At 42.7% G+C, this 20,201-nt stretch overlaps 1 protein-coding gene across 1 annotated transcript; it reads right to left on the bottom strand.

The window, feature by feature from the left end:
* Positions 1 to 385: 385 nt before the first annotated feature.
* Positions 386 to 17,462, bottom strand: nherf1a (NHERF family PDZ scaffold protein 1a). The gene is made up of 6 exons (XM_026315259.1): positions 16,815 to 17,462; positions 7,247 to 7,417; positions 3,792 to 3,945; positions 3,614 to 3,660; positions 1,494 to 1,598; positions 386 to 1,289 (listed from the first exon to the last, which is right to left on the bottom strand). The coding sequence occupies exons 1-6, from the start codon at positions 17,274 to 17,276 to the stop codon at positions 1,134 to 1,136; spliced, it is 1,095 nt and encodes a 364-aa protein (XP_026171044.1). The 5' UTR covers positions 17,277 to 17,462; the 3' UTR covers positions 386 to 1,133.
* Positions 17,463 to 20,201: the final 2,739 nt, after the last annotated feature.

Here is a 20,201-nt window from a genome sequence, read left to right as displayed (position 1 = left end):
TGCATCCTCACTGACTAGCTACAGCTACCATATGTACAGTCAGTGCAAAAACACTGGAAACAGTCAGGTGGCCAAATTTATTCTGCTTCTGGTTTCTACCAACTCCTGAGAAAAACATGTGGCTCCATAGCTGCTTTGTGCTTCACTCACCTTACGTTTTAAGGCTCAGCTTTAGGATGTTCATTTTTCTGTGGGACAAATTAGTTCCCAGTGTCTACAATATTCTACATTACAAACCAGATTTCATTCTACTGGATCCAAATGTTATCGCCATCATCAGTACAACAGAATACTGCAGGGGATACTCAGACCAAGTGATGCTGCTTTAATTTCCAGAATCAACTCATAGAGGAGCTTCGCCTCATTCAAGCCAGTCAAAGTAAAATGTCCTTGTAAATCATTTATTCATGTATGTACAAATCTAACAAGAGCAACATGAAAAAATAATGTGACAGAATTATAAATCATAACAACAGAAGCCCTGGAGCGACAAGTGACTGGACAAACATGGGGTTTGTTTCCAAAGCTGCTAGAGCTTTCATGGTTCTAAAAATGAAAAAGTCCCTTCAGCCGCCCTAAGACTTCAGCACCCTGTTGGAGTTTGAACACTGTTCCAACAGGAAAACAGATTGCCATGGAATGGTTATGTTGGCAGTGAAGGCTCAGCAGAATCACTCAGCACTGTTCATTCAGATACTGACTAGAGCTCTACTAAATTCTAGTAGCTGATTGGAGACATTAACACCTGACATACCTGTAAGTTTAAAATCAGCAGATAATTCTCCTATGCCCCCTTTATTCCTTACAAGGTGCTTTTTATGTGAGAAACTGTACATTACTATTCTTTCAAACATTCTTAATATATTAACATTCATTCCTGTGTGACACTGACATTTCAAAAGTGGCAAAATCCTAAATTAGAACAAATAAAATCATCAAATAATACTGTTCAACACGGGAGTTTAAAATGTTGTAGATGAACACAGTGTCTTTCAAAAGCAGTGTGATAAAGGTAAAAACCAAATCCAGAGGCCAATTATCTCAACTGAATTATCCACCAGAGGCGAATACAGACGAGTCTGAGGAGATGGGAATGATGATGAGGATGATGATGATGATGATGATGATGATGTTTATAAGTTGCTGAACAGTTCGTTCCTCTTGCTCCAGTCCATGGTCGGGGCTTTCTTGGCTGCTCGTTTCTGATGGGCTCTTTCTTTGGCCTGGGCCAGGGACATGCCCAGACTGAAGCTGTCAGCTGCTGGAGCTGGCTCCTGCGCCCTCTCAGCCTGTATGTACGTGATTTAACAGTTTATTTGCTACCTTGAATAATCTGTAAACAACATACATTTGCATTGCTTTTGGCAAGTGCAGTATTTACAAGGAGGTGGAAAAGAGGCATTTTCAGGTGATATTCAGTATTTAACGTATCTGAGCAATAGAAACATTTTGCTACAGTGCCTCTATGATATGAATGTTCCAGCTCATGTTACCTGTGGAGGGGGGGGGCTGCTCGTCACTGCAGGCAGGGAGGCATTGGAGGAGGCACTGGAGGATGACGAGCTCACAGACACTTTCGGCTTCATCCTTGCTGCTGCCTGCCAAAGACAAAAAAACATCACTGTCATAATGAATGAATGAATGAGATTCCCGTTGGCTCCTTTCATTTTGAAATTGTCATCTTCATTGCAGAGCACCACAAAAAAATGTGTTGTGGAGACTGAAACTTCAAAATGTGTTCACAAAATTACAACAATCTGTGTGAGAAAATGTTTTTCTCCAGCAGGGGCCGCCAGCCGCCTCCTGTCAGTCACCGTGATGCACAGAGCGCCTTGGTGTTCTTTCATCACTCACTCATCAAAGGCGAGACTCTGTGTCAGCGCTGATCACAGGATGGAAAGCAGTTGGTATATTAACACATAAAAAGTAAAAAACGCCATGTTTCCTAAGATGCACTGTGGGACCTCACCCACCTTATGTTACCCTTGGGTGATTTTCAAATTGGCAACTCAAAGGCAGCTGCTCTTCTAAAAATAAACCCAGGTCTATGTAGGTGATTTGGGACAAACACTACAGTATGCTGCATGACACAAGAGCCCTGTGGTGTTGGTTTCTTGAGGTCTGGAGATGCTCTTAAAAGCACTAAACCACAACAACTACTTCATGCTGAACGTCCTGCATCTATGGTCAGCTGATCAGACAGAGTAAATGCACACACACATACATGTACAGACACATTTCAGGTCAGGGGTCGTCATGAGTATTGAAGCTGAGTGCTGTGTTATGTAATTTGCTGGTGAATGAATGATCCTTTCTGCTGCATGTGCGAGTATGTGAACAATGCTCATTAGTGATCTCATTAGCATAATCCCAATTTGCCTTCAGAGATAAAGCCATTCAATCCCATGATCCTCCAGGACACAGAAAGGAGAGAGGGAGGGAAACACACTGGTGAGCTCTTGTTGCTATGGTGAAGGGTCAGCCACAATGTCACCAGAGGGGCAATCCACTCCTCCCATGTCGTCTGTGTGTGTGTGTGTGTGTGTGTGTGTGTGTGTGTGTGACGAGAGGAGGGGGAGTGTTGCTGATCCGTCCTACACAAGAGTGTTTACTTTTGATAAACTCACCCTCCTGTGCCTGTGGAATGTCACATGTGGTGCATTTGTGTACACACTGGAGAAATCAGGTTACGTGAGTAATCGGGAAACACATTTACATGCACTGTAGTAACCTGGTTACTGTACAGCCACGTGAAGGGGATCAGTAATTGGATTTGTCCTGAACTTATTCTGGAAGCATCGCTCACAGATTGGAACTGTGAAGTGACAGAAGACGCTCCTGAGAGCATAGTGAAAGACAGCATGAGCTGTGAATTCAATAAGGCCAGTCCATGTTAGTTTTAGTTGCAGGCAGACTCATTTAAATACAAGGAGGCATCGCTCCATGTACTGGCCTCTCCTTTCATCCAGCCACTACACTCTGCTGCTTTCCTTTTCTGCTGAGCTGATAAGATGTGCATTTAACTACATGCTCAAAGCATTTAATCAGAATGATCCTTGTGCAATGGCTCATGCCACAGTGAAGTGCTTCATTATAACAGAATGCATTCATCTTGTCAAACACTTATTGGAACAGCTGGTTTCAAGCCTTTTCACCATCACTCAACAATACTTCAATCTTTGAAAGTCTCCAACACAACATATCAGCCACAGACCAGTATTGTTTCTGACCCTCCGGGAAACTCATCCCTTCACCTAAAGTCCCCCCTATGTGGGGCAGACATGCATAGAAAGAATCTATTGTAGTGTCCCAGTGGCAGCTGGGTAGTGAATGTACTGTTCAATGTTACAGCATGAGCTCAGGTGGAACCATGAGTTAGAGTGCAGTGTTATGAAAGCCCCCCCCTGCTTTGTTCAGTTACTCAAAAAATAAATGTTAATGAAGCTTGAGCCGGGTCTCTGTGTTTAGTGCTTGCAATACATCACATTATTTTAACAAAAGGGAAATTTCCCCATGGACCATGCAGAAGCAGTCTGTAGTTACTTTGTACCATGTAGAACAAAACAGGAATGCCCAGTAAGGATCAGCATGTCATGTGCACAGTGCTCCTCACCTCCTCCTCCTCTGATGCTCTGTTCGACACTGGGTCAGGAAGAGGTCCTACAGTGGGCAAACAAGACCAAGAAGCCTCACTCATTTTACAGTAAAAACATATTTCTGATAAGTTCCTGGTTATTCTTTTAACATTGTAATATCAAATAATCCATATTCCTCCATTCTGTCATACGTACCAGTGATGTGTTCCTCGGTGGGCAGGACGTTGCATCCGTTGAAGAATTCATCTGTCTTAGGGTCGACCACCAGCAGCCTGGTCTCGTCTCCTCCGGCTTTGATGGCTGCAACCACCTCTGAGTGCTGCATCCTGATCACCGACACGCCATTAACCTGAGACGAGAGAGATGAGGAGGGGAGAGTGTTGAACTACGTCAATGTAGCAATAAAAATAAACCTAAAACTGCATTAACTGGCAGTTATCTTATCTGTGGGACCTCCAAGGTTCTGTATTCAGTCCAGTCCTCTTCTCTGGATATATCATCGCAGCAGCTACATTATCCGAAAACACTATCCCTTTTCACTGTTTCACTGAGACACCTACATTTAGCACCACATAGAGACTAATAATAACCTAACCTCAGTAACTCCATCAGTCCATCCATCTTCTTCTACTTATACGGGGACGGGTCGTGTGGGTAGCCCAAATACACAAGAGTGTTTATTTTTGATAAAGTAGCCTAAGCAGGGATGCCCAGACTTCCTTTTCCCGGGACACTTCATCTAGCTTGTCCGGGGGGACATCGAGGCATTCCCAGGCCAGCTGAGTGACATAGTCCCTCCAGCATGTCCTGGGTCTTCCCTGGGGTCTCCTACCGGTGGGACATGCCCAGAACACCTCTCCAGTGAGGCGCCCAGGAGGCATCCGGTACAGATGCCCGAGCCACCTCAGCTGGCTCCTCTCGATGCGGAGGAGCACTGGCTCTCTCTCACTCCGACCTCCTCCTGGGTGACAAAGCTCCTGCCCCTATCTCTAAGGGAGCGCTCAGCCACCCTGCGAAGGAAGCTCATTTTAGCCGCTTGTATCCGAGATCTTGTCCTTTCGGTCATGACCCAGGGCTCATGATCATAGGTGAGAGTCAGAACGTAGGCTGACCGGTAAATAGAGAGCTTCGCCTTTCGGCTCAGCTCCTTCTTCACCACAACGGCCCAGTATATCGACTTGGAAGTGCTGATTCTCATCCCAGCCGCTTCACACTGGGATGACTGCAAACCGTCCCAGTGCATGCTGAAGGTCCTGGCTCGATGGACTCAACAGACAACATCATATGCAAAAAGCAGAGATGAAATCCTGTGGTCCCCGAACTGGACTCCCTCTGGCCCCTGGCTGCGCCTAGAAATTCTGTCCATAAAAACAGTGAACAGAACCGGTGATAAAGGGCAGCCCTGCCAGGGTCTAACTTACTGCCGGCAGTGCGAACCAAGCTCCTGCTCTGGTTGTACAGAGACCGGATAGCTCTTAAGTGCCCCGGACCCCATACTCCTAGAGCACCTCCCATAGGATGTCACGAGGGATGCGGGCAAATGCCTTCTCCAAGTTCACAAAACACATGTGAACTGGTTGGGCAAACTCCCACTATCCCTCAAGCACCCTGAAGAGGGTATAGAGCTGGTCCACGACTGGGACGAAAACCGCATTGTTCCTTCTGGATCCGAGGTTCCGTCATCAGCCGGATCCTCCTCTCCATCACCCTGGCATAGACCTTCCCAGGGAGGCTGAAGAGTGTGATCCCTCTATAGTTGGAACACACCCTCCTCCTGTTCTTAAAAAGAGGGACCATCACGCCGGTCTGCCAATCCAGGGATACTGTCCCCAGTCGCCACGCGATATTGCAGAGGCGCAACAAGATGACAGCCCAACAACATCCATAGACTTGAGATACTCAGGGCAGATCTCATCCACCCCCGGTGCATTGCCACAGAGGAGCTGCCGAACTACCTCAGTGACTTCAGCTTGGGTGATGGATGGATCAGCCTCCGACTCCCCAGCCTCTGCTTCCTCTATGGAAGGTGTGTAGGTTGGGTTGAGGAGATTCTCCCCTGGTACGGCGAAGCCACCATCCTGGAGCCAGGTCTGGGGTTGGGGCTCGTAGGCGAGCTCCCTGGTGACTGGGTCTCCTCCCATGGGGCCCAGCTGGGCAAAGCCTGAAAAGGCAATGTGGGTCCGCCCTTCTGTGGGTCCACCTCCCGCAGGAGGATCTATAAAGGGCCAGTATATCGGGCAGTGGTAAAAGGTGGGGACCTCGACAACCCGATCCCTGGACACTGAAACTGGCACTAGGGACATGGAACGTCACCTCAGTAACTGTCTTCAGTATATTGAAACCTGGATGGCTGCAAACTTTCTTCAGCTAAATGAGAAAAAAAAATCATGTGGATAATCCTGGAGTCAAACTAATGCATCAGTCATTCAGATGATTAAAGCAAGTTTAAGTCTGCTCTGTGTACATCCGCTCTTTCTATTGCAACTCTTTCCACAATTTAACCTCACTTTCCACTTTCCACTTACCACTTACACGTAGTTTTGCACCAGTGAGCTTATGATATTTTCTCCTACAATGTATTATAGGGAGTGTGCAGAGGGTCTACTTATATAACTGGGAACAGATGTGACTACCAGTTGTCTGTCACAGTTGCTCCTGCAGCAGTCCCAGACGACCAGTGCAAGTTAGAGAGTTAATGGAAGACATGACATCAAATATATGCTGTTCCTGATCATTCACATAGAGGCCAGCAGGCAAAGTAAGCAAGCTATCGAGATATTTAAAGATACGGAATGGCATGTGATGTCTCTGTGAGAAAGTAGGGGTTCCAGTAATGGAAAATGTTTTGTAGCACTTTGTACCACACCCTACTGCATTGTGGGGTGTGGTACACAACCAGTACTCCCAGTGTTGGAACCAATCAAGCATGTAGGAATATCAGTAACTGAGGAATTCCAGTGGGAGGAAGAGCTGAAGTGGGAATACTGTCAGAAATCACCAGCTCCCACACTGGCTGTGAATGTCAACAGGTGGTACAGAACATTATGTTATATTCCTCTGGAGTGACCCAACATACAAACTCCCTGATCTCATCACATTTTCAGCATTCTGCCTCCCCAGCTTAAAGCTCCACATTGTCCTGTTTCAAGCCTTTATCTCACTGTGAAACACTGTATGTACAGTTATGGTATCACTTCATTTACATAATTCCTTCCTCCGCCCTACTGCATGTGGCAGGCCCTGCAGAGTATCAGGGCAGCCAGTAATTCAGCCTGCAGACACAGTAAGTGGATTAACTCTGACCCTGCCATGTTCAACCTGGCTATGAGGCTTGCTCGTCTCTCTCTCTCTCACACAGACACACAGACACACAGACACACAGACACACAGACACACAGACACACAGACACACAGACACACAGACACACAGACACACAGACACACAGACACACAGACACACAGACACACAGACACACAGACACACAGTGACAGAGAAAAGGTCAGTATGCTTCAAAGACAAGCTGAAAATCATTTACACCACAGGAGCATTTAGATGTGAAAGGATTACTGCTGAAACACATATGTACAAGACACAGAATAAAGCAAAGCATCATGACGTAGTGACTGTGTGTGCAGGTTAAGTGGGGTACCTGAACGAGCTTGTCCTGTACTTTGAGGCCTGCTTTCTGTGCTGGAGAGTCTTCATCCACAGCTCGGATGAACTGGCCTGGTTTGGACTTCTCACTGTGCAGGTTGAAGCCATAGCCATTAGGTCCCTTCTTCACGTAACAGAGACGAGGCCGCAGCCCGCCTCTCTCCTCCTGCACACAAAACACAGAAATATCAGCATGACTGGACTGACTGTATCTGTGTAAAGCTGGTCAATGCCGGTCCCTGACACCTCTGTGGCTGCTCAGATTTCAGGCTTTCTAAAACGGCCCCAAGTGACACTACCTCTGAGATTTCATGGGAACTCTTTAACGTTGAATAAGACAAAGTGTGACCTTAAGTGACTGGTAGAGACCGACTTCCACAAATACCCACTGTGTGCACTTGGTGTAGTTTCTCCAATATTTAGCTTAAAGCTTCAGGTTTACAGTACTACCACTAGCTAATGTTGGTGGCAACACAGCAAACATTCAGCACGAGGCTTTGGCTTGCTGTTTGTCTGTTTTTATTGGACATACATGACTAATGACATAAATAAAATGTTGACTTTAATATAAAGACCCAGATCTTTGACACCTGGGCCAAACAGCTATAGATACAACAGCTGATAGTTGTCAATCTACATCTCAGATACCTGTGCCCAAGCTGTTTTACAGTATTTGATAAACACCAAGAGCAGTGAGAAAACCCAATAGTTGCATGGGCATTTCTGATGAAAGGACAGATGTGATGGCTGGTACTAAATGGCTGATTTCACTAACTGTCATTTATTTACAATTTATTTATTTACAAATAGTCCATTAATCTTAGATTTCTCCATTGCAGTCTACTTTCAAAGGTGGCTAATGCCATGTTTGTTCTAAATTACACAATATGTACGTCATGACACGTCCCTATTGTAACTTTATTTACCGTACATTTCACAAAACAGCAACAAACATAATAAAACCAGATAAGAAGGTACAGCAGATGTTTTGATACAGTAATAAAACATAAATTATGTAGGCGCAATGATCAGATGGTAGCGTAAAGGTAATTAAGCTAACCAAAGGCAGGTGAGAAGCTAGTGTTTACTTTAGATTTAGAGGACTCAAGAGAGTGGGCAATCTTAAGATGGGTAGAAAGTGGATTCCAGAGAGTCAGAGAGAAATACACTGCAATAATCAAGACAGGAGGAATCAAATTTATGAATAAGAATCTCAGAATCAGATTTAGATAGACAGGATTTGATTTTTTCGATATGTTAAGGTGGAATAAAGCCAATTTAACAACCTGTTTAGTGTGGAGGGATAAGAAAGAGATTTATTAAAGTTAACACCTAGGATTCTCACAATGTCTGTGTAATAGTGTGGTTATCTAATGTTATATAGAGCTGCTCATATTAAGGTTAAAGATGAGGAGAGCTAATAAGAAACTCTTCTGTTTATTTGGGAGTAAAATATTTCAGGATACTTAGGTGACCTGCTAACACGCCTTTAAAGTATACAGGGCTGTATAATTGAATGCCATCGGCATAAGAATTAAAGTCTGTATTATACTGTCTAATAATGTTGCTGACAAAAGAAAGTGTGAAGAAACAGCAGAGGTACACCATGACAGAGGGCTGTAGATGAGGATACTTTGTTAAAAAAAAAAAGACTTTGTGAGTCGAGTATGTGAGAAAGTCAGCCATAAATTGGCAGGACACTTACATCAACACAGCAAAGCCTTTTCTTACAGTATGTGGACAGTTTATATAGTTTATTACAGTTGACCTATTTTAGTAACTGCATGGAACAGTAGCTCTCTGCTAATCCTTCTGGGGCCAGTGCCTGGTTGAGTGTCTAATCCCATACGTATATGAAGGGCCTGTATATTCATTTAATCACTTAACATTATCACATGTTTACAGCACTGCTGCACTGAGGCCATGAGCTATGTTATCATTGCAGGACTCGGGAAAATGCCTGAAAAGTAGAAGACATTACATGTATGTGATGATACAAAATTTATTATAACTACTTTCATTTTAGGTCTTTAAGATGTTTGGCTCACTACACCATAGCTATAGTAAGTATTTGATGCACCTGAATTAACTTTAAATTCCCCTTTCATGTATTTTTTTCATTTCCTTTTGGATTTCATGTAAATGTGAGAAAACTTGCCTCAAAGCCTTTTACAACTAAGGTGCGCATGGCATCAACAGTATACCACCTGCTGCACTTCATTTACCTGATAAAACCATAGCTCTGTATGCAACAGCCTCAGCTATCAGCAGCCATCAGTAAATGATTCTCATTTACTGGTACATATCAGATCAACCACTGCAACCTCAGCACTTGATCAGCACACAAGATAGATGCAATCACTTGTTACCACTTACAACATGGCTTATACATTGATCCAGTGATTTATATGAGCTCAGCTTGGCTCAGCTTGGCTAATGATTGTTGAAACATCTTGGGTGAGCCAGTATGATCCTGGCAGACCTTGAAGCGATAGCAAGGTTGAACCTCTGGATGGAATTGCACGTTTACAACAAAGCCCACATAATCAATGGCTGTTAATGAAGTCGATAAGTATGATATAAGAGATGAGGTGCAAAGTACACTGGTGGAATGCTGTAAACCTCCATTATCTCAACTCACAAGCTGAGACTCTACATGTGTCTCAGCAATTGACTGTATCCATGGCAGTGCCTCCTGTTAGGAAAGGACAGTTCTATCCTAATGCTGCTTACCACACTTATGAACCTCTTTTCAAGCAGCAGTCAGCAGCTATTTGACAACAAATGTTTCGATGAACCCACACAGTTAGCAACTATAGCTGAAGGATAAAGTCTAGTTACTTCCATTGCTGTCATTTCATACCCCACAAGCCCTATTGATGAGTCTGTAGTGTGGTAGTTAATACACCAGCCACTCCTACACACCATTGCACATTATTTTTTTAGATAAAAGTACCATTAATTGACCATGTTACACCAGCAGCCACAGCAACGGATGGTTTAACAACTGACCGTCAGCACCACATGGCCACAAGCTAGGCAGTCCTCCCCTCAATTCCAACATTTATACAGGAAGATCAGATTTGACAGGAACCTGAAGGTTACTGGTGTTATTTGAGCCTGTCATGTAAGGTGAAAAAGCACCATATAATCCATTTACTGCACCACAGGGAAGCTGAGAATCTGCTCGTGGCACAGGAGGTGTCCCGAGATAGACTGCATCTCTCTTTCACTCATGCTTCGTAGCTCAGCCAATAACCAAACAGTCTATATATCCTGCTTCCAGCTAGCATACGGTGCTAGTCAGAGTTCACTTTCCACAGGTTGTGTTTGTTAACCTGGGCTCACAGATGCCAAAAATGCAGAGGCCTGGGGACAGTGGCAGAAATGTTCACTAAGGATGCCAATCTAAAGGGAAAATCTCATATACAGTTTCAAATAGCATGGCTGGCCACAGTTGCTATTCACTATGAGTGAGACCTGGATTTGCAGCCTTGTGCCCCTCGCAGCCCTCGATAGATTCAAACAGCACCCAGCAACACTGCAGGCAAACGTTCAGGACTGCTCAACTCTATGCAAAAATGCTGTGAGGCAGTTTGATCTGCAGCCAGGTGACAGCCACTCACCATCATCTTGAGTCCAGCAGAAACAGAAGCAATTTTGAGTTGTTTTTGAATTTTGAGAAGGATTTTTTTTTTTTTTTAGTATCTGTATATGCTCTGTACCTTTCTTTGTGATCAGCCACGGTCATCACATTTATTGGCAGATCTAAAATATCCCTCAGACTCCTTTCATAAGCAGGCCAGCAGGTGTCTCTCGACCTGTGTGAAGTAGCCGGCTGCTGAAAACTGAGCAAACACTTCTATACCACACGTACTGTCATATTAAGAAAGACAATATGAAAACTGCATGCACAGGAAAACCACAGTGTCAGCAGCAAGTGCGGTATGATACTGACATCACAGTATCATTTAGCCTCTCTGACATGGTAGAACTGATACTATTTGTGTCTAATGCTCAACAGTGGTATGTTGTACATTTATCAGATATTTTACTTACAACAGTCAGCACCATGTAATCATCAGTACTCATTAAAGTATCAAGAGTGTGTGTTCTCAGTGCCTAATTGCAAAGTGCCAAGTATCCTACACATACTGCTCTAATTACTTAGGTGTATTTCCCTCAGCCACAAGTATTCTGAATTAGCAGTGAGCTGCTCTAGACTCTAATGTGCCCGTGGATGGACAGATGGCCATCACTGGGTTACTGTTATACCTGTTCCTTGCTGCAGGCTGAGTGACATTCAACGACCACAGAAATAACGTGGTTTGTGATGTACCACAAACAGCTGCAGCATGTATGCAGCTTTGGCCTTGTTTTAGCGCTTTAGTACAAGAGACAACAAGTACAGGCCACTGTAACCCTGCCCTAAGCTTGTTGAATATCAAAGGTTAATGGTTTTACAGCTCACTGTAGTTAAACATCAGATCCTGCGCCCCAGCCTGGTATCTCATACTGAGGGCTGACCTGGTTGGAAGACCTTCATCTGATGATAAAACACTAAAACAGTGTGAGATGTGAAAACTTTATGATCTGTGGGCACCGTTCTACAGAGAGAAACTGGCTATACATGGCTAACATGATGATAAAAACACCCCAACACAAGAAATAACAAATAATCAACTCAAAAAGAATCCAGGGATCACTACATGTTAACAGAAGAACTGTGCAACTGACCAGAATTAAGTACCAAGTAACCAAGTACTATGACCAAGTCAGCCTGGCTCATTTTCAACTCATTTTCCATGGTGAAAAGCCTAAATAAAGAAAGTAGCACATTATGCTGCTTAATGATCTACTCGTGGTCTCTCTTTTATGTTTAGTGCGCTGTGTGAAATATCACATGTATAGTCTTTACTTGTATCAGAGCTGTTGCACTAAGTTTGATGCCTGCACAGTGACAGTGGATTACCATCTGTGTGCCTACCTATTGATCATGGTAACGTTTAGTTTTGTGTTTATTGCCTTAGGAGGTTATTAGCTTACGCAATAAACACAGCACTGCCATGACATGTAGCATTATGGTTATCATTAACAGACAAAGACAAACAGTGTTGGTTCAGTACTATAGCAACTAGCTACAAGGACAGGAAGTGGTTTCCTCACAGGTTCCACCCCAAGAGCTAAGAACTTATCTGCTGCTGTGGATTGTGTGTTTGTGCGCGTGTAGTTGCACACAGGGCCCCTTTCCTTAAACTCTACAGCTACAATGATGTGTTACAATGCATACAGCAAGGAGCTAATAGGAATGTGATGAATATGGTGACAGAAAGGTAACTAAAAAAAGTGGAGACTAAAAAACAATAACATAAGAAATGAATAACAAATAAACCATTTCTGCACAGATGCTGTTTGATGCTACCCTGATGTGGACTAGTTACATCAACACTGCATTAGAATCTTGCTAATATCCGGCAAATATGAATTTCTTGTAGCAGACATTTCATTACCAAATCATCAGGAGAAATGAAACCATGTCATTTAATTGAAAGGTATACCAACACTGGCCATACTTGCCATTAGCTGGCCATTGTGCATTCCTGATAGATTACTTTGTAACATGAATGCAGCTGTGGTAACTTGTGGTAACAACTCCAGAGTTGTACAATCCTGTTTGTGAGTATTACAAACCAAAGTGCCGTGTTTTGACATCCAATGAGACTTGAACACTAAATACTGCTCCTCCTATTAGACTTCCTGGATCTTATTTCATTGTCTCACCAGTGTATCTAACAACGCACCTCCACAAATGCTCCCATCGCTGTTGTACGCAGCCTTAGTCACCTGCCACCACAGCACACACCTGACTAAGTGGCTGTATTTGTTTTTGAATCATTTGTTTAATTTACAGGGTACTAAGGGAATGGTGACACAAAAGATTCCATTTCAGCACATATTGTGTTTTTATTGTATATTCTTGCGCACTGTTTCCTGGGTTTCTAAGCATTTAAACATCTGAATATGTTTGATCACGCTGGATTCTCAATTTATCAACTGCTGACTGATGAGAGTAGAAAGCAGGCAGAGCCTAAGCTGGATGGCACACCCCCACATCAACCACAGAACCAGTTCAGTCATGAGTTTGAGAGGAGAAGGGACCTCAAATACACTCTGTTAATAACTTGCACCAGATATAATTATGGTCCCTGTCATACCAAAAACTCTGATTAGATCTTGATGGGTCTACAGGCTTTTGTTGGAACTTAAATTCATGGCCCGTTAGTCCCTAAGAGAACAGAGAACATGTCCACGATTAATTAACCTCAAATGGAAAATGCTGAGAATGAATGGACTTCTCCATGTTCTTTAATACTAATGTCCTACAGGACATTTTGTATCTGTGTAGGTGTGTTTGTTTAGACTATGTCACTAAGAAAACAGTTAGGCAATGAGGATCCCAGTCAGATGACGCCAAGGGCACTTTTATGTGGTGTGTTTTGGACGGCAGCCCATATAAAGAACCACCTGATGGAAAGTTGCTCTCCCAGCCAGGGCCATTAAATTTCAGTGTCAGCAGCAACACTTTCAGAATTTTTTCTCAACTGTTGAAAACAATGAGCATAGGCTGCACAGTCAGGTGTCCAGTCAGGGGAAACGTGTCACCATCACCAGCAGATGATGACCTCACATAAAATGCAATATAATGAGGTTGAATTGACAGCCTTTCTGCCTACATTTTTTTCTTTAAAACACCAGCATGGAAAAAATGACCTCCATTAAAATTTCCCAGGGCCCACAGTGATGTCAGTAAGTATCTTGTCTAAGCTGTACTTCAAACTCTAATTTACAATGATATTAAATGAAAGGTAGCAGCATATGTTCACTTATGATTAGCTGCCAGGAACCAGAATGTATTTGCCATATGTGTTTGATAAATTACACGAAACGCTTAATTTATTATCAAAATAAATAATGATGGTATTGTAAAACCACTGGATTACTACATTATTTTTGTAAAATATCTTGAGTGCAATTATTTTAGGGGTTTTAAAACAAACTAATCTAATGTCTTAATACATCTCTAACTAAACACACTGGGTCAACAGACCTATGCAACTGCAGCCACATCAAGTGACATCACAGTAAATGTGATTTACAGCACTTACTAGTGCTGAATCAATAAAGTTCCAGATTAATTGTTCTTTATGAGCTGGATGGATAAGCAGTGTTGTGAAACACTAAAAGAGAAAGATGAGCGCTGCGTCATTCCTCCTCTAAAGTTCTTCTGGGAGAGCATGTAAAGTGAGTGCGAGAAGGAGCACAAAGGGTGAAATGTTTGGCTGTAAGACAACAGAGTACCCATGCACTGTGTGTCAAATGCTGACCTGCAAACTAACTTCATCTGCCAAAAAAATTAAAAATCAAAGAGACAAAAATTAGCAGTGCAGTGACTCCACAGGTGTGGACCAACATCACATTTTCAGTCAAGAACCTCACCTCTATTCATTTAGGATCCTCTAATTCCATCATTTGTTTGACACTTTCACATCTAAGGGTACAGGACAAATCCTGTGGCCAGCCCCCTCTTGTCCCTACACACATATTCTCACTTCACTCCAGCCCAGGACACTGTGCGTGGAGTGAGGCTTGTATGTATATCAGCCTTGGCTCCTTGTTAAGGCGTGAGAGCCCTCTCTCCTTTCCTCCCTGGCCCAGAAGCCTTTCTCCCCATGCAAACACTGTGGACAAAGCCTCTTTCTGCTGCTGGGAGTCTCTATGGTGACCAACAGACGGCTCTCAGTGTGGTGCAGGACTGAGTCGCTCAAGACCAGGATCTTACCATAATATGATGACATGCTCCATCAGTTCAAGCTTTCATCCTGCCACAAAAAAAGCGATCACTGCAGAATTATATTTCCAAGACTTCACTAAGACTATCAGCATGAGGATTTTGGTTAACTTAATGTGAAAAAAGTTTGGTGGCTGAGCCCTGGATCGCAATACTAGGTATAACACAGAGGAATCTGGGAAAGAAACTATTGTTTAACCATGATTGTGCTCAGCAAGGTAAGTTTCACTTAAATGTATCCCACTGGGAGATAAGTTATCAGACCATCAGTCAAGCTCTGCCAAGTGTCCCATCAGGGAGGAATGTAGCAGGAAGCTTGCAGCATCCCAGTCAGTGAACCCAGCCTTTGCACTTACTGGGTGTCAGAGTATTAATGACAACCACCTATGTGGAAAGAGGCAGAAACCTAAACATCTCATTTATACATGTGGCATCAGAATAAGAGGGAAATGTACCTTCTTGCGTGAGATCAAGTATATCCAAAATTACATGACTTGACCAAGTTAGACTCAGGTCACAAATGTGGTGGTTTCAGACCCAGGTTGGAAGCCAGAGCCTTTTTGCTCTGTGAGGCAACAGTACTAACCACTGACTCATAGTGACCTAGTTAGGGCTCTAAGCACAAAGTTTAAGTCATCCAAATAAGAACATGTTTGTATGCTTCACACTGATTACCTTTTTATTTAAAACAAAAATCCTTCAAAGAAACAAAAATAACCACTTCTCAGTTCACGCAGCTAAACAGCTCCACAATGAGGCTACTTTGCATTTCTGTTGCACAACATTAAAATCGGGGCACTTGCACAGCCTAAAACAGTTAGTCTGCCAAAAATCTTGCCATGTTTATGACTAGGCTTAAAGAATAATGTTATAAAATAGTTTCATAACCAACAACAAAAGCCTTTTCTTTTAAAGAGGTCAGATGATGGTGAACCGAAACAAGAAAACTGTTTTAAAGTATTTCAACCTTAATGTGGTGGAAGCTGTCAGAGTCCTAGACAGTGTCCAACCATTAGTTTTGTTACTAGTCAAGGTTTTTGATGTGATACAACTCGAGTCTACAGACTCTGGGGTTAGTCAATTAGTTAGTTATGTCAATTCACATCACTCCAAATCCTATCACATAATGTAATAGCGTAAAAAACACATGTCTCACTCATAATGTGACAAAGCCTCTGGTCCAACAAGCCAAACCTGATTGGGAATTTAAGACGGGAAGTCCACAGACTTCCAGACATTTCTCTGACAAAGACTGTGTTTAACAGAAATGAATAGAGGCCCGGAACATTTCACCATGCTGTGTCACCTCACTGTTTTAGCTTAAAGCCTTTTTACTGGCAATGGCGGTAGCTACTTACCAGGGGATTTGTTTCCACATACTGCTGACCTTTGGAGATCACTGGCCCCAGATCAGATAGAGAGATAGGAGCAGGGGACACTGCTGTTTAGGCTTTAACTGACTCCTTTAGGAGACTGATTCAGAGTGAACAGAGATTTAATGAGCTGGCAAACTTAGTCTGCAGCTTCTTCTTGCAACATGTACAATGTCAACCAACAAAAAGTTTACCAAACAACATTAGAGCTACCTAGCCCTCCGGATGTTACACAGTGGCTTAGGGCTCCTTTATGTAATACTTGTTTGATGGTTTGATGGTAGGATGACCTACCACACATAACAGAAGACAGTACAGCCTAACAGCGACAGCATCTCTACCTTGCTGCTGGAGCTGACACTTGACCTCTCCGACGATGCATCCCCGTTCTCACGCGGGACAGGGGTGGACTCCCTCGGGGTGCCGTTGCTCTGTGAGTCCCCGTCTCCCGAGTCGCCGTCCGGCCCGGGCAGGGGAATCCCCTCCGTTACGAACTCTTTCCTACACTGCAGGTTGTGTTTGTTCAGCAGCTCAGCGGTGTCGGCGTCCACCACAATAAGCTCTAAAGCCCCGCTGGTGACCCGTATCCTGCCGACCACTTGCTGATGGCTCTCGCCCTCCACGCTCACCCCGTTCACGAACGCCAGCCGGTCACCGGCGCGCAGCCCGGCTGCGGACGCGGGAGTGTCGGGCTCCACAAGCCGGATGATCTGCCCGTTCTTGCCCTTCTCTCCGTGCAGGTGGAACCCATAGCCACTGGAGCCCTTCTCCATCGTGCACAGTCGGGGTCGGAGGTTTGACATGTTGTTAAACTTTTATCCTAGCTATCCGAACCACTTATTAAAAACGAGTCACTCAACGACCATACAAGAAACTGCCTTCAGTCGAGCTCCACTTCCGCTGAACTGAGGCACGGTAAAAGTTTCCGCTGCTAATGTTAGACTCTTACCCCCGCCTGATCCGTAGATCCTCCCCCTGAAGACTGCTCTGTGGCAATCTTCCTTCTCACCTCAGTCCAGCACCGTGCCGTTCTCAGCGCAGACGCCACCGTCAAGCTTACACAATAAGAGCACACTCGCCCTCAGGTTTTCAAAGTAAAAGTTAATGCCCTTCAAAATATTATGATTTCAGTGCTCAGGCCTCAACTCGAGTCAACTCCCTATAAACATGTTCATTCTTAGGTCAAGAAAATAAAGTATGCCTACAATAAATACAATAATTAAAAACACATTTGTTATAACTCTGGGAACTCTGGGAAATAAAATGACAAATGAAACTAATGACGGCTAAACATTAGGAATAGTAGAAAGAATGAATTTGATGTCCGGATTAACTCTTTAACAGTCTGTTTAAAAAAACATTTTAACTCAGTGGCTATAGACTAAAACGGTGGGGTCTAAATAAATCAAAATTGAATGTATGAGGTTTTTAGTTGACTGTTTTTATTATTGCCTAATGGAAATAAATATCCAAAGAATGTTTTTGTTCCTGTTTTTTTCCATTACTGAAAAGAAAAAGGTTTAATATAAAAATTACAGAATTCTGACATACTGACAGTACATACATACTGATACCACATATTACATGGGCTCCACAAAATGTGGTAAAAATGCATCATAAAAGCACTAAAAAACAGCAGCTGGGCAACAGGATTAGTGGTTAGCACTGTTGCCTCACATCAAGAAGGTTCCTGGTTTGAAACCCATCAGGGGCCTTTCTGTGTGGAGTCTGCATGTTCTCCCTGTGCTTGTGTGGGTTTTCTCCAGGTACTCTGGTTTCCTCCCACAGTCCAAAAACATGTATGTCAGGTTGATTGGTGACTCTAAATTGCCCATAGGAGTGAGTGTGAGTGTGTGAGGTTGTTTGTCTCTATGTGGCCCTGTGATGGACTGGTCTTAGGTCCAGCAGGACCTGTCCAGCAGGTGTAGATAATGGATGGAAACAACAGCTCATTTGTTGGAGATGGGAAAGGCTAACAAAAAAACCTTGTTTTGATTTAATTCTCTCTCACACATACACAGACACACACGGACAAACCTCTGTGGCTAAAGCTAAGAACCATATTGTTAGTGACTCCAGGAGAGATAAGTGTACTCAGTTAAAACATAGTTTATTTTTTTATGCAGCATACAACACCTTGACCCATTTTGGCAGTGTGGACTAACAACATAGAAGAGTTCAGTGTATACAAAGTCTAATCACTACAATCTGAATAATATAGGACTATAAACTGTATTAGACCCTACCTGTCCAAACTGAGTCAGAGTATATATATATATATATATATATATATATATAATTACTGATCAATATGAAGAATTTGCAGAAGAGTTTTGCATACTGTTGTCAAACAGAAGGTCAAACACTTGCATGTGACAATAAAACCTGAAAATGGAGCTGCTGTTCTGACATCGTTATTCAAAACTGCACTAATCAATAGTTTTATGTTACAAATGGAACAAATGTGTCACTTGTGTGACAAATCCTCAGAGAATTATAACTCAACTCTGCAGTTCCCCTGAACTCTCCACAGCATGTTGGCTTTTGGTTGTTTAGCCCAACTCCAAGCTTTTATCAGTTAAAAGAATTGTCCCAAGACACCTTATGGTACCTGTCTAAGCACATATGGCAGACAAAGTTAGCAACTAACTAGATTTTTATCTTAGGAGGCCAAAACTCACCTTCTAATAATTCTGTTGTGCATAAGAACAACAACAACAATAACAACAACAACAATAATAATATCTATTATTATTATTATTATTATTATGTTGTTGTTGTTATATTACTATTACTACTACTACTACTACTACTACTACTACTAATAATAATAATAATAATAATAATAATAATAATACTGTAATGTGGCAATGTGTTCCTGTGGAGTTATTATATAATAGCTTATTTATTTCAAAACAAACTTAAACCCTGAGAATTTAGTTAACAATTGGTTAAATATGCTATGTAGGTGTGTATATTCATTGTATGGAAATATAAGTAGAATTTAATAAGTTCTGCAGGCACTGAACATGGATTTGATACATGCAATCCAGCATACATGCAACTGATATTCAGACTGAAGTTTATAATCAAGCCATTAAAGTAAAATGTAATATAGCTAATAAATTACTAATTCAGCCAACATGCCAAAGAACAGTCATCAAAATCTGTTCACATACTTATAAATATAGTATATATTTGTAAGGACAAAATTGAAACTCTGACAACAGATCATTATGAAGTAGCTCATTATTTGTTTGGTCTTATGCAGGAATCCCCAACTAAACACACATTTCAGATTCCCAGAACCTTTCTTTTAGCATTGGATGCATTCTCTTCATGCTCAGAAAACAGTGTTGTCTAGCAGTCTTCCTTGTCAGGCACCTAGAGCACATTAGAGTTTTCTCCAGCTGTGTCCCTGAGCTTTTCTTGTGTGAGTGAGCATTCAGCAGCAGCTGCCGCTTACTGACAACAGTTTGTCCAAAATACACTAATTTCATCAAGTCACATACAGATGAGGCTTTTGTCCATCTGCCAGACTTTGAATTGCTTCCATGACACAGTTTATAGCCTTTGTCTGGATCTGTTGCATGATACATTCGTTTTCAGCAATGTTGATTTTTTAAAGGAGATCTAAACTTGCACAAGTCACATTACAGTTTGGCGGAGACTGTATTGTCTGCTGACTTATATCAGTAGTGTGGGTGCTCAACAATATTTTCCACTTT

Source organism: Mastacembelus armatus, chromosome 19 (genome assembly GCF_900324485.2).
Source record: "Mastacembelus armatus chromosome 19, fMasArm1.2, whole genome shotgun sequence".
NCBI lineage: Eukaryota > Metazoa > Chordata > Actinopteri > Synbranchiformes > Mastacembelidae > Mastacembelus > Mastacembelus armatus.
Note: the sequence above shows the minus strand (reverse complement) of the source record. Positions and strands in the feature narration are given on the sequence as shown.

What these genes read in the sequence shown, in the direction of transcription:
- nherf1a (XM_026315259.1), bottom strand. Translation starts at nt 17,276, where the DNA reads ATGTCAAACCTCCGACCCCGACTGTGCACGATGGAGAAGGGCTCCAGT. An exon ending in GTGTCAGCTCCAGCAGCAAG is followed by an intron (nt 7,418 to 16,814) that starts GTAGAGATGCTG and finishes TTTTGTGTGCAG; the next exon opens with GAGGAGAGAGGCGGGCTGCG. An exon ending in TACAGGACAAGCTCGTTCAG is followed by an intron (nt 3,946 to 7,246) that starts GTACCCCACTTA and finishes CTCTCGTCTCAG; the next exon opens with GTTAATGGCGTGTCGGTGAT.